Source organism: Poecilia formosa, unplaced genomic scaffold, assembly GCF_000485575.1.
Source record: "Poecilia formosa unplaced genomic scaffold, Poecilia_formosa-5.1.2 Scaffold3, whole genome shotgun sequence".
NCBI classification, from domain to species: Eukaryota; Metazoa; Chordata; class Actinopteri; order Cyprinodontiformes; family Poeciliidae; genus Poecilia; species Poecilia formosa.
The window spans coordinates 1,623,870-1,639,396 of NW_006799942.1; the positions used below are offsets into that span (position 1 = coordinate 1,623,870).

The 15,527-nt window shown below is 36.0% G+C and overlaps 2 protein-coding genes across 2 annotated transcripts; both read right to left on the reverse strand.

Annotated features, from left to right (window-relative positions):
* Nucleotides 1–5,537: 5,537 nt before the first annotated feature.
* cldn3c (claudin 3c) lies at nucleotides 5,538–7,081 on the reverse strand. The gene has a single exon (XM_007553907.2). It carries the CDS (start codon nucleotides 6,975–6,977, stop codon nucleotides 6,333–6,335), a length of 645 nt encoding a protein of 214 aa, XP_007553969.1. The 5' UTR covers nucleotides 6,978–7,081; the 3' UTR covers nucleotides 5,538–6,332.
* A 3,804-nt stretch (nucleotides 7,082–10,885) lies between these two features.
* LOC103139351 (claudin-4-like) lies at nucleotides 10,886–12,479 on the reverse strand. Its single transcript, XM_007553918.2, has one exon. The coding sequence runs from the start codon at nucleotides 12,254–12,256 to the stop codon at nucleotides 11,585–11,587; it is 672 nt and encodes a 223-aa protein (XP_007553980.1). The 5' UTR covers nucleotides 12,257–12,479; the 3' UTR covers nucleotides 10,886–11,584.
* Between the last annotated feature and the right edge of the window lie 3,048 nt (nucleotides 12,480–15,527).

The window sequence follows — 15,527 nt, forward strand, 5'->3', positions numbered from 1 at the left end:
TCTTTCCTTTTTTTTTTTTTCTCCATGTCCCCTTAGGAGCCCCGTACTCTTTCACCTCGCGCACATGTAAATGTAAATGTAGCGAGTTTTACCTTTCACGCGTCTTCGTCTCAGGAGGGTGGGAGTAGAGCGAGCGTATGTTTTCTACGCTCCTTCACCCTGATGTACCCGTACCTTCCTTCGGGAGGGGGGGGAGGGGGGTGAGCCGATTTATGATTTCGCATCCACCTGAATAAGATGTAGTTCCGACCCTACTTACAAGTAACTTTTACGCTGTGCCTGTGTGTTTCTCCAAAACCAGAAATGTACCTCCAAGTCCCAAGTACCTGGATGTGTATTGTGATCTATGGAAAACCTATTTACAAACTGGTTTAATCAGCAGCTTGGATTCTCATCTTTGCTTTTGTCATTAGCTCAGTAATTGTTAATTATAATCAGATTTGATATAGCAATCATATTTTATGTATATTAAATTTATAAGTTATCTTTCCATTAAGATTTCTTATATATAAATAAATGTGAAATTAAATAAAGTGCTATATATAATGAAATATATGCTGGGAAAGGTGGGGATTCATACTTTTGAAACTGAAAATGTCGATGAATCGTAGTTATGATTTGAATTTTTAATCTTAAATTGAATTTATGTCATATTAAGAAGTCTTCAATTTCCAAAATCTTTAAAAATTGCCTGGTTTTTCTGACATTAGTTTACCATGGAGCTCGCTGGCGTATTTAAACCACTAGGTGTCACTATAGTTTTATATTAATCTGCTGCACCAGAGCCAGAGCCTCACTGCAAGAAGACAAAGATTAAAATGCCATTTTCACATATTTTTCTGTAGATTCAGATTAATTTAATTCATCTGTGAAGCTGTGAAGCGTGTTTGTTTATTCTGCACGCCTGGTTGTCACATTAAGACCATAAAAAACAAAATGATCAGTCTAAAATGACTCTGAGAGGGTGCTGCTGCGACTAAACATTTGTTGCTATGGGAGACGTGTCTTCAGGGATGAAACATGCTGTAAATCGTCACCATGGTGATGATATGGGCCCGAACAAGGTGTCAAATCTCACTGAGTGACGAAAAAGGAAGGGCAACATCCTGCTTATCGCTCAAATGTTTACTATTAAAAAGAGTTTCAAGACAAAATAAATAAAGAGCACCTGTTTGATCAGTAGTAAATATAAACATTTTCCTGTATCTGAGTTATCTTAGCAATCTGAATTAGTGATGCATGAATGTTACTACATTCATGCAGCACACACGACAGTGTTGTGGTACTGTTCAGGTGTATTTTTGAAGTGGACATGTTAAGTGCAATTTGAAATAAGTGTAAAATATGATAAAAAAAAATAAATTTTTGTGTTTATTTGATTCATATTCAAGACACTTTGATAAGAATGACTATATATGTAATATAGACGGCTACAGAATATCTTTGTTTATATTTTTGGTTGGTGGTGTGCCTCATGATTTTTTCAATTAAAACAATGTACCTTGGCTCAAAATAGGTTGAAAAACACAATTAATTCATAAAGTACAGTGCAAAACTCCATAAGAATATCTAACATTATCAAGACCAGGAGGAACATAGATGAAAGCTCTGCCATAAAAACAAAGGTTATCAATAATCTATTAGAAAGGAAGCAACAAAAGATGGCTATCAAATACAGAGTGCCTGGAAAATAATTCATAAACTGTGAAGCTTTCTACATTTGAAACAACATGTATGTGAAGTACAAGAGGGAAAATACTTAATACATCTAAAACAGGCTGTCAAACTCACTTTCATTTGTGGCCATCTCAAAAACCTGAAGGTTCTTAAAGGGCTGGTTGTGCCAGAATATATTCATAAAACCCATTAAACTGTTAATGTATCAATAAATAGCTGTTCCTCCAGGATTTTGCAATTTTTTGTATGTTTTTTGCAATCAAAATTGCACATTTTGTGGTGCCAGTTTAAAAATGTTATGGCATTTGCACTAATGTCTGATGTTAAATGTGACATTTTATTACTTGCCATATCAATTATGGGCTATAACTTGACATCAAGTAAAGTTGTGGCAGCAGTTACTTAAAATCAATGTTGTTTTTTTTACAATTTTGAGAAAACTTGCAGTAAAATCAGAAAAAATATGAGGATTTGTTGATTTTGTGGGAATTTAGCAGATTTTTGAAAAACTGGAGGATTTACTGATATAATCTGGAGTCTAGAAGGCCTCATAAAAAGCTACAGCGGGCCAGTTTCGGCCCCCAGGCCTTGAGTTTGACACTTGTGAACCAAAATATAAAGAGGAGAGAATCCAGAAGGGCAGGACTAAATAAGTCCAAAGTATGTATTAAAACTTCAAAATGTGTTTGCTCTTCATCCGATCTGAGGGATCTGAACTATTTTGAAACATTTATATTATATTTATATAATGTACATTCCAAATTGTAGCTTCAATAGGTGGATCTACAAAGTATCAATGTAACTTTTCAAAACAATTAAAACCACAAATCATTTTTCCTATGCACTACTTTGTCATTTTCAAGCATCTTCTGCTGAATTTCCATCACTTTGTCATAACAGCATGTTTAAAGTGTACCACAATTACACCTGCTGCTGATAGTTTATCACAACATTTCTGTCCACCAGCACATGTTTCGCTCCGTCTGTATCAGGAAAACATTGGACTTCAGCCAATAATCTTGTTTGTGTCGCATGCCAAGATCACCTGTTTCTCTACTTCTCTTTCCATCTTTGTTCGATGGAAAGAGAAGTAGACATGCAAATGTGACATTTAAGTAAATTTTTTTGTATTGTCATGCTGCTCTTCCTCTTTATTTATCTCCAGATGAAGATCATACTGACAGGAAAAAACAAGTTGCATAAGGAAGTACACAGCAATGAGAAAATATAAAATGGATTTAGATTAATGTGTGTTAAAAAGAAAATGATCATTGCAACTTATTCACAGTTTGGTCAAATTCCACTCTGTGACCCGCCTCAGTCAGATTACAGCAGTATCGTATGTATTATTTGTCTGCATTATGTGCGTGTCTGCATGTTTCCTGTAGATAAAGTTGTAAAAGGTTGTGATATAGACGACAGGAGATACTAACATGGACCAGAGGTATCTCCTGACTGTCAGCAGTTTTATCTGAACCTAATTTACTCTGTGATGTAGGAAAGAAAAAATAAATCATGTATTCGTTTTCTACACCAGCTTATCATAGATTGGTCAAGTCAGAAAGGAAAAAAAGTGTTTAAATTGTGAAGATAAATATCAACGAGGACATATCTCAAATATTATTCCTCACTGCTGCTTTTAAATATTTTTATTCTGCTTTAAGTCATGTTTTTTCTGTGTGAGGAAGTACAGAGACGGGGATTCAAACTCAGGATCTGCTTGCTGCAGCGCGCTGCCAACTGTGTCACCTAATAAACATAGCCTTTTGATTTTCTTTACTTCTCCTCTGCTACTTCTCCTCTGCTGGCCTAATTTCTAATGTGGATCATGTCACTTAAACACAAAAACCCTCTACTTTCCACGAAGAAAGTGATCAACCTAAAGAGAAAAAGGAAGCCAGGTGATTTTTAATTTTTTTTTAAAGGAGAACCATAGCTAAAAAGAAAAAACGTCTGTGAAAAAAGGTCAGAAATATCTGCAATGACTGAAAATGATTCACTGTTATTTTCTATTTTTCTCATGTTCCAAAAGTTTCAACAAACCTGGAAGTTGATTTCACTCTCTGCTAGAGATGTCTTTATTTGTAAAATTGTATGATTGTAAAATCTTTTTTTTATCACTTTACATTTTGAACTAAAGTATTCAGACTCTTTTGCAAAAGTTTGAATACTTACAAAATAATTTAAACTCATGTATTGGGATCTTGTGTGATTTATTAAACACAAAGTGGTTTATAATTGCTTAGGGGAAGAAAAATGGTACATAACATTTCATAAATGAAAATCTGAAACATGTGGAGTGCATTCACTTTCATTGATAAAAGTATGGTGTGGATCCATCGTTCACTGAAATTTCAGCCACGACTTTTCAATAGTACAGCTTTGGAAAAAATGAAGACGTCACTTAAAATGATCAGCTTCTCTGATTTTACTTTTTACATGTTTCAGTAAAATGAACATTGTTCTTTTATTCTGACAACGTGCCTGTGAAATTTCAAGCAAAAATTTAGTATTTATTTGCAGAAAATGAGAAATTGTCAAAATAAGAAAGATGCAGTGCTTTCAGACCTCAAACAATGCAAAGAAAAGAAGTTCATATTCATTTAGAAACAACAACACTAATGTTTTAACTCGGGAAGAGTTCAGATATCTGGAGGAATAACCAGGAGGTTTTCAGTGGAGTTCAGTGGAGTGGGCTCTTCATTTTTTCCAGAGCTGGATGTATTTACCGGCTTTAAGCAGCTAGAGTTTCCCCCTGTTGTCTTTCCAAAAAAATAAAATAAAATAAAAAATCAAGCTCAGATTGGAAAGATTTTCTGTGAATATCAGTTTTCAAACTGTAAGTCTGGAAACACACAAGTATACTTTGATTTGAACCATTACATTGTAGTTATTTGTGATCTCCATGTTTTTGCTGACTTTATTTAGTTTCTTCTCACCAACTCTGACCAGCTTTCCTTTCCCCACAGCAGGATGACGGTGTGTTCAGGGTGCTGCGTACTTTTAGCTTGTGGCCTCACTGTGTTTTGTATGTTGACCATACAGAAACATCTCATGTCTTTCTTTCACAAGCACTTTCTTCCTAATACTCCGCAATGAAAGCCAGATTCTTGGAGAGCATGACCAAAAGCTGTCACGTTAAAATATGTTCAAACCAGAACTGTCTTCACTTTGTCCAGAGTCACAGAGAACAACAATGGGTTTTGAATTCATGCTAAACAGTTCGGTTTTGGTCTCATCCGTCCAGAGAATGTTCTTCCTGAATTGTTGGTTACAAACTTTAAACATTATTTTGCCCACCTCAGCTGTAGATATCTGCAGCTCCACCAGTTATCATGAGTCTCTTGGCAGCTTTTATGATTATTCCTCTTTTCTGGATCACCGTGTTTTTGTGAAAACATAATTCAAACCTTATAAAAAGAAAGCTTAAATAAAAGAAATGTGGTGCACAATTCAACCAAAACTTCTACATTGTTACCTAAACTGGAGTTTTACTCTTCAACTTTGAATTAGCTTATTTGAACTGTAGCCTTCAACTTTCTAACTTTTTACACACCGCTATAAAGATAAATTAAAACTTCAGTCCTCAACTGTATTTGGTAGCACAATCTAATAATATCTGTAAACTTTTGAACTGTGTTTTCCTGTCAGAAAACTTCATTTTGGAGGCATTAATATACATTTCAGCTGCCTTTCATCACCTTCTTGTTTTATTTTGCTGTTCCAACATGTTGGTTATTACAAACATGATGCACAATAACGGTAGCCACAACCTCTATTCTGAGCTGTTTTCAAAATCCACAAGATGAGTTTTCTGTAGGTTTCCTGCTCTCTAAAAATGGTCACACACTTTCTTTTAAGCAAAAAAAGACTTTTATTGAAATGTTCAATAAGGTTATAAATGTTAATTTATTTCTTTATTCAGGTGCCACAACAGTAACTGAGCCAACATTTGTAAATTAGTCAATATCGTATAAAACAAGGAAACATGAAGATACAAGAAAAAAAGTTCACTGAATATTTGTTTGACCAGAGTAAATAAGACTAAATTCAAAATACACATCAAGTTGTAATCTAACCCCATAGTGAATGCTCAATAACACAAAAAATAGAAAATATGTTTTTTTTTAACACAGTGAAACTAAAAACACAGTGATAAAATGAATATCAGTGATCCATCTTTAGTTTCAGTCTCAGCTGAAACCCTCTTAAGCAAATATTACATGCAAAAAGCACACAGACGCGCACAAGAAGCAATCACGCAAACAAATCCATGTAAAACGAGAGCCGGCTCTTCCTTGTCATTGTCGTTGACATGACACACAATGTTTTAACAGCAAGTTTCAGTGTAACACGAAACCGCGCCGCCGGTAAACTCCTACACAAGCAGGGAGCAGGTGTGAGTGTTTTACAGCAACAGAGAGAGCAGATAATATGTAACAGGAAAACAGGCTCCTATTCTAATCAATTATAACAAACCAAGAGGATGTAAATGAACATTTTGACCAAAATGACGGGAAAAAAAAAATCAATATTTGCACAAAATCTTCATGTCGGAGTCTTAAGAGGGGCTCACCCTGTGATTTTTAGACAGCAAAACACATCCACACAACACAGAACTACAACTAACAGTTTTGTAGACATGTCAGGGCAGTTCAGACGTAGTCTTTTTTGTCGTACCCTCCAGCACTGGCGCTGCGTGGGGCGGAGTACGCCATCCGATTTGCCTTGTACTTGTCTTTGGGCGGACAGCGGCTGCACAGCATGGCCCCTCCAATCAGGCAAAGGGCGGCTGAAGCCCAACCAATGTAGAGCGAAGCCCCAATCTCTCTTTTCTGAGCGTTGACCAACAAGGGGTTATAGAAGTCCTGGATGGTTACGTGGGCAGACCAAGACACTGGGACCAGCACCAAAATGGCGGCAAGAACAAAGAAAATCCCAGAGATGATCATCACTTTGGCCTTTCCTGCCTCGTCTTCGATGCAGTTGGTGCACTTGGCTCCGACGATGGAGATCAAGACCCCCAGCACTCCGAGAATAATGGCGATGATCGTCAATGCCCTGGAGGCTTGGAGTTCCTGAGGCAAGGCTAGCATGGAGTCATACATCTTGCACTGCATCTGACCTGTACTCTGGGTGACGCAGTTCATCCACAAGCCCTCCCAGATGACCTGAGCAGTGATGATGTTGGCGCCGATGAAGGCTGTCACTTTCCACATTGGGAGGGCACAGGTCACTATCGTAAGAATGAGCCCAAGGAATCCAAGGGCAATGCCCACAATCTCCAAACCCATCGACATGTTTGCAGAATCTTCACAGAGTTTCTCAAGGAACAAAGACTGTTTGTTATTCAGCTGGAGCGGAGCACCTGTGATGTAGCTGAAGGATGCTGCCACAGAAACCGGATCCTTTATACCTCATGAGAGTAAAGAGGAGTGGCAATGATGTCAACAGGAGGCTGTCTTCACATACAGAAAAAAACAACCTCCACCTGGTAATGGTGAGCAAAGTAGAGGAGAGGAAGGATGGAGGCAGGGTGTGACTTAGTGATGTGGTTATGGGATGGGCGCTGGCTTCCAAGAACAATCCACTCTTTATTACCTACTACACCTTTATTCTCCAAAGAACTGCGTATATATTCTTATGGATGATTAAACCGAAATCTGTACAGAGGGGAAAATCAGTAGGTCAAAAAAGAGCATTAAGTTTTGTTTTACATGCAGACATTCAACCGAAAGAAAGGCTATGCTACGTAAAACAAAAAAACATTCTGTTTAATAAAATATTTCAAGTGATCATAACTTAAATTCTTATTGACTTGTTCATCTTAAATATCTTAGCACCGGTTTCTATATTTTCTGCCAAAGTTTGAGTAAAGAAACAAACAGAAAACAAGAAACTGTTTCAATTTAGGAGTTTTCTTTTTTATAACATGTCATTAAGTTATTACAACATAAGATTTATTACTAAAATTACACAAGTTAATGTCACTCAGTTAATTTAATGAAAACAAACATATTGAGGCAACAAGTTTAGATTATTTATCTTATTAAAGAGAACTAATTAGATTTATACAGCAGTTTTGTTTGCTATTATGTCATTACGATTTATTCAAAGTGATCAAGTTAATTGAGTTGTGTAAACTTAAAGACACTAACATTTTTAAGATTTTATTTTTTTTAAACGAGTTAGCATTTTTTTTTAAATAAGTAAACTCCACTTATGTTTTACAGTGCATATCCTTTGTGACAAATTAAAAGAGAAAAATATTTCTCTCGTGATGGTGCAAACACACAGTTTCTTCCAACCGGTAGCATCAGCAGCAAGATGTGATCCCAAAGCTCTGCTTCAAACTGGAATAACTGCACCAAGAACAAATAAGAGCCAAAGGAAAACAGTTCCTTAAAGACACCTTTAGCATACAGAGAATATAATCTTCTCAGTATTGGTTAAACTCTAACCAAACATCTGACAGAGAAAGAAAAAAAAAAAACACTGTGCAAACATGACTTTTGACTAGATCTTGAAAACCCTCCATACATATACATATATACATATACATATACGTATGGAGAGACTGGTGCGCTTCACACATTAAATTACATTATTGTCAGAAATATTGAATCGGTGTTTCAAGGTGTCAGCCAGTTAGGAAAAAACCTACCAAATTAATTACTTAAGGAAAATAAATGTTTTGACAATTAAAATACACTAAACAGTCTCAAGACCCTTTCTCTAAGTGCAGAACCAAAATAAGATCCCAAAGATAAATGAGCCCAATAGATAGACTGTTTGTAGTTTCATCATGATTATGTTTATATGAAAATATAAGTAAAATGCAAGGGCTAATGTTAGCGCCAGTGTTGAATAATAAATAAAACTGGTTTTACACCAGTTTAACATTTCTCGTTACATTTAATTATTGATAGTTTATCAACTAATAGAGAGTAAAACTGATGCTAGTGCTATCTATATACTTTTAACCTTTTGTAATAAACATGTAGCGCTTTTTAGGCAATTCAAAGGTGCTTAAAACTTCCTTAAACATTAATAAATGGTAATTCTGGAACAGAGTAATCCCGCGTTTGTCATTTGTTATAATGTTCCGTCCCCAACTAGTTTGACTAGTTTCTGTTGAAAGAGTTTCCCTGAAAGCTCCCAGATGTTTGTTCTGTGTTGCTGAGAACCAGAAAAAGTGTTGGAAGTGATGGCGTCCTACTGAGCCCGAAGTCAAATCATTTGACTATTCAAATCCAAAAATAGTTGGTATCTGTAGTTCCGACAGAAAGCAGCAGACACCAAAATGCGATTACATCACCTTGTTGATTTTCACACACGCTTCCGGCGTTAATATCAGCCCAATAAATGGAAGTTATTAGCGGTTATCAGTCCACAGAAAGGCTGAGCATTCTGGTAGGTTAATATGTACTTATCTGCTATTCGTATCGCTGGTGACATACTGCGATAAAGCTAGCTGTCTCTTCGGAAATTACGGTAAAGCCCACAGCGGTACAAGGCAATATGGCGCCCTCCTTTACAAGCTCCTTTCAAAATAAAAGCAGCTAACTTCACACAACTTTACCCTCTGAATTTTGCTTTGAAAAAAAGCAAAATAAATCAATGTAAACTCAACACTACTAGAAGAAGTTTTCATTTCTTTTTTAAAGGATTGTTTCAGCTCTAGTATTTAACAGTAAAGTGACAGGAAAGCGGGTTGTCGCGCGATTTGTCTCCAGTTTGGTTACAAATTTTTATTTGCTTATATGTATGCAGTCAAATTTGCAAAGTAGCAAAAAAACAAAAAACCATTTCAATTTGATCCATTTTTTAACCAATAAATTCAATTTAATGCTTAAATTGGTTAAAACGTTTCCCATCTATCTTTATCATGTCATTGACGTGTAGCGTTTACTCCAACTGGAGAACGTGTAGCAGATAGTGGAAAGTTGCTTGCAGTGCTTGTAGTGTGTCGTAAATTTTGCTTCAGTCCTTCATTCCGAGCAGATCAGATTTTTATGAAAACAAAAAATAGAGAAAAAACTCAAGATTAAAAGATGGATTACCGCAAATAATCCAAAATTAGAGAGTAGTAGGAGAATGTTTCCGGGTGAAGGGCCATTGCACCCATTTGGGTTCTCCATACTTTGTGGTACTTGTAGTTTAGATTACACTGCTGTTTAAACCAAATAATTTTTGAATCAGGACAGATGTAACATAGAATATTTCTCATGTCTTTGTTGCTTTCAATAGTGACCATTTTTCATGTTTTTTATTTACATGCTAATTGCTAATGTTTTTTTTGTTGTTGTTAACAACAGTAAAATAATTTTTGATCAGTCAACGGGGGTTACTGGGAGAGATTCCAGTTTTTCTGTTTCAGTATAAGCATACAGCAGCCTAACTAAGGATATCCTAAGTCAGTATAACTATGAGCTTTATCAAAAAGGGAAGTTTTAAACATGGCCTTTCATGACTTCCTAAAACTTCGACTAGTTTGAGAACTGAAAGATTTTCCTCCAGTTCTTCTGCAGAGCCTCCAGGAATCACTAATAAATCTACAGTCTGAAAACAAAATGCTCTGTTTGGGATTAGGAAACAATCAAATCTCTGATAATTGTTAGGAGATCATGAACCTCAACATGTGATCATAGGGGTTTTCCATATTTTCCCCAATTCCCCATTCAATGCAGAAAAACCCCATTAAAAACACAGCAAAAAGTCTTACCAAGTATTTTTCATCTAATTTTTAGTGCACATATGACACATATCACATCACTGATAAAAAAAAAAATTGTTTCACTGGTAGATTATTTTATTTATAACGTGGAAAAATGTGAAATAATCTGTCAAAACTGCTTCTTAAAAAAATGTTAAAGCATTATTTGCTTAAAATAAGCTCCCGTATCTTGCTGAAAGTTGCATTTAAATTAGTTTTGCTTTACTTTGAATGTACTAAGATATTTGCACTAGAAATTAGACCAAAAACACTTAAGATTATTTGGTTTTCCATTTTTCCATTTAAGGAAAAAACAGAAAGAAAAGAAAAGTGTAAATCAGAAAGTTGTCTTTATGTGTCATGTTCATACTGATTTCTGCATGTTTACAGAAAAATATTTAAATCTGTAGTTTATGGTCTCATTTGTTTGTTTGCTTTGACAAAATGAGCTTTTAAATTATGACAAAAATTGAACATAAAAAAAGGCTTCAATGATGTTTCACTGTAAAAAAAATCTTCATTGCTTTATTTTCTTTAAGTTATTTAAAATCATCACAAGTATATCTAAATACAACATAGTTTCACTTGTATTGACATTTTTCAAAAAGTTTGTATATAGAAATATGAAGGAAAATGTGACAATGTTGAACATAAATTCTGTTAAACAAGTGTCAAGTACATTAGCTTCAACAATTAAAAGTCACAACACATGGAAAGTAAAACAGGACTGTAATGGAGATTAAAAACGAGGAATAAAGCAAACCAAATAGATCTTGACATGACTTCCCTCACAGTCCACTCCGCCATTTTGACCTTCTTTCTTTCATTCGGCTGTGACGCAGCTCCTGTTTCTGGTTTGCAAGTCCATCAAGACAAATATAAACATGAGCATTTGTTCCAGTTACAGTGTAATTACACATGCTCAGCACATTTCCAGTACAATGAAACACCTTAAGAACAGATATATTTATATAAAATAATTTCTTTTGGAGAAGTTGACATGTAAACAATTATCTTTCTACAGTATAAAAAACATGAATTAATATTTTTGGTTCCAATTTTTAAAAAGATAAGATCTGTGTTTTTTTTTTTAAATTTCACTTTTCCGTGATGTGAAACATAAATTTCCAGAAAATGCATAAATAATAGTTGGGCTTTTGTCTCAACCCTGTCTTGACTTCTTGGTTCTTCCTAGACATAGTCTCTTCTGGTGAAGGAGCTTTGGGCCGTTGATCTTGGAGCGGCGGAGTACGCCATACGGCTCTGAGGCGCTACATTGTACCTTAGTGCCTTCTCCTCCTGTGGGGGGCAACTGCAGCAGAGGAGGCCACCGCCGATTAGGAGCAGGGCTGCGGCGGCCCATCCCAGGTACAACGCTGCTCCGATCTCCATCTTCTGCCCGGACGGGACGACTGGACTGTAGAACTCCATGATGATGGTGTGTGCAGACCAGGAAACGGGCACAAACTGCGCCAGGGCCGACGTGATGAACGCCGCGCCCGACGACACCATCACCCTAGCTTTGACGGCCTCCTCCTCGATGCAGTTGGTGCACTTGGCTCCCAACATGGAGATGAGGAGCGCCACGACCCCCAGGATGATGGAGATGACGGTGAGGGCCCTGGCAGCCTGCAGGTCTTGAGGGAGGGCCAGCATAGAGTCGTAGACCTTGCACTGCATCTGGCCGGTGCTCTGAAACACACAACTCATCCACAGACCCTCCCAGTACACCTGAGCAGTGACGATGTTGTTGCCGATGAAGGCAGAGACCCTCCACATGGGCAGAGCGCAGCTGACGATGCTCAGCACCCAGCCCACCGCTGACAGGCCGATGCCAGCAAGCTCAAGTCCAAATGACCCCATTCTTTGCCTTTTTACACGTCCTTTTCAACTCCTGAGGTCAGATTTCTCTTCTTTCCAATCTTCCTCCAAGGCTTCTTTTAAAGTTCCACTTTAATCTGTCTTGGTGGCTTTTTGGCCAACAGGTTTTCTTTCTCTCAAAAAATGTCTCCAACTGCTCAGACTGCCCGACAGTCTGTTGGTCCAGAAGTTTCCCGTTGAACTGCTGTTTGCTGGGTTATAAACCTGTTTTATTAAGCTGGCCTGTCCCTCCTACAGTAGATGACTTCACTGGTCAAACCAAGCCAATCAGGGGCTTTCTGGGCCTTGGCCTCCTTTATCACCAGGGTGTGTTGGTGCTGTTTTTCAGTACTTTCTTAAATTAACCTCTCAATGGTTTAACCTTTTGCCCGTGGTAGCGCTGGGCGTGTCCGTTTTATTGCTGCCTGTAGGTAATAAATGACCAGAGTGAAGCTTTTTATGTGCCTGACGGGAGACAGTTAGCAACCGTTTTGGATGCGCAAACAATCTTTATAAATTATGTGAATGCTTGATGTGTTGGTATCAGTTTGAAAAAGCAGTCAGGAGGGTAAATATTAAATCACACTTTATCATCCTCTGATGTCTTTCAGTTTTTATTTTGAGTTTGTTGGCTCTATATCTCATCTTTATTGCCTTGTCGAGATGTTACAATATTCTCTGGTTAAACCTGCACCTGTAGTTAATGACCAACTACCAGCATTTAAAAATATTTTTTATAGTTGTTTAACTAGTTTCTGTGTACAACGTCTATCTTCTTTAACCGTAAAAGGAGAATAAACAGGAATTATCTTTGATAAAGAGGATTTAAGGACTAAGCGACCTGGATTGCAGTTTCACACCCAGACTTTACTATTTAGACCTACACTTAAACATTGCATTTTAGTTATACTTTAAATACTTTTACAAATTATGATAATTTCAGGCTTAATTTGATCCCAATTTGGACCAAACAGTTGGTAAAATATGACAGATGCAAACCTATGAAACCAAAATTAAGAATGAGCGACTGTTAGCTAAAAGAAATGATTTGAACCATAAGTTGCTAATGTAGGTAGGAAACCTTCTCATGGTAGGTAAAAAATGATCTACATTTAATTCAGAACCACATTAAAACTAAAACATCCTGTGGAAGATTTGTACATTTTATTTGTACCCTAAATATAAAAGATACAAAAACATATAGTGCCAAAAAAAGCAAAGTAAGTGTGCAGAATGATCTCTGGCATTAAAAACACTACAATTTGAAGATACAAAAGTGTATGTCTTTAATATGAAGTCATAAACTGCTACACCGCTGAGGAACCAAATAACCCCTTTCAATATTAAGGTATAAAATATGAGCGCTGTGGTTTTTAAGCTCTAGTGAACATCAGGTTGTTCAAAAAGCAAAATCTTACCAAACATTTTTCTACTGCTACCATCTTAGTATTCTTGAAATAAGACAAAAATGAATAAGCAGCTTTCAAGCAAGATGTAGGGGCTTAATTTAAGTAAATAATCCTTAATATTGATAATTGGTAATAGTTCCATTGGCAGATTATTCCACTTAACACAAGACTTTCCCCCCATTTTTAATAAGCTGCCATTGTTCTTTATTTTAAAGGAAAAATAAAGTATCTTGCCTGGAAGGACATTTCAAACTTAAGAACTGTATTGGAGTAACTGTATTGGAGTAATTATTTTTAAGTCATATTTTTGGACATGATGCAAGAAAAATGTTTAGGCCAGAATATGTTTCAAAAACAAACTACAAGAACTCCAAACTCACATACTCCTGTGAAGTATGAAGACCTAAATGACAAAAAAGTACGAAACTCTCAAGAATATTTCCAACAATTTAGCAGGTACCTGTTCTATATTTTTTATTAAGTTTAGGCACATACCAATGCTGCCAAAATGCTTTACCAAATAAGAGCTGTCTCTTTCTTTTTTCTTTTTTATGGTAAGTTACATGATGTTACTTGTTATAGTATTTTATGTAAATATGATGAAACCAATCACATTTTTAATGCCTGGTGTGATTTGATTTACATTTATTATACTGATTTTGCCTTATTTAAACATAGCTGCAGATTAATAGACATCTGTTTTGTTTGAATTTCTACATTCCTCGAAACACAGGTCAAACAGTAGGAGTGGCAGCTCTCTTCCATTAAGGTTTACTTATTAGCTATAGACCTAATAATATCACAACACTTGAACTCATACACCTTCTTCTGCATGGCTCACTTTTCCTTATTTAAAAAAACAAAAATAATAATTACCTGTGAGCGTACAGCCTAGTCCCATTGTAAAACATGATACTTGGTGTCCATTATAAAACCGATTAATTTCAGTGTCGTGTGCCAATTTGTGACTAGTTTTGCTGTCTTGTTGCACAACATGAAATAATTGGTCTGATATTAAAAAAGTAATTTGAGTTAGATGCATAACATACAGGCAGTATGCATTAAAACCAATGCAATTTAGCCAATCTTAAAACAGGATTAAACCAACCTAAATCTGCCAGTAGGATTTTGGGCTCAACTTGATATACAACATAAATATTAACAAACGTCTTCTGTAATTATGTTTAGTACATTGATAGTCAGCCAGTCAAACAAGTGTAACTTATTGAACAGGCTGTCAATTAAATGAAAGCAGGTCAAGGTCATCAACAAAAAATATTGCACAATCAATTGGTTTCCAACTGCTTTATGTTTAAGCATGCATTAAAAATAACTTTACAGTCTAATTGAAATTACTGAACTACATCTGACTCTTTTTATGGATCATTCTCTCCTTAATCTGCTTTTTTATATTGTGTGTAGCCTTTACGTTGCAGTTCTGTTGATGTAATATCAGTGTGATAATATGTCCATGTGTACAAGATAAAGAAGTGTCATTTTGTAATAATGCCAACAGGAACGTCATTGATAAATAGACTAAAGTCTAACGACAACCAATCATGTTGACAAAATCAATAAAGAGTCAGTTACATGAAAGAACAGGGATGTACAATTTCTTTATTCGTAGAGGAAGAAAGACAGAAAACTGCATGTTAGTTGATAAACTAATCTTATCTCTAAAGAGGTTTACCATCAACCATTTCCACATAAATTACGAAATGATTCTTTGACCCAGTTTCTTTTGCTCCACACAGCATCTCACGGTTTCTTAGATTTTCCCAAAGCAGCTTCATACTGTGATACACAGTCATATTCCATATATTACAGTATTATTGAATTTAAAACTTTGCTATCAATGCTTTACT

Bases quoted from the DNA above. Each gene is read 5' to 3' on its own strand.
- cldn3c (XM_007553907.2), bottom strand. From the start codon at position 6,977: ATGTCGATGGGTTTGGAGATTGTGGGCATTGCCCTTGGATTCCTTGGG.
- LOC103139351 (XM_007553918.2), bottom strand. From the start codon at position 12,256: ATGGGGTCATTTGGACTTGAGCTTGCTGGCATCGGCCTGTCAGCGGTG.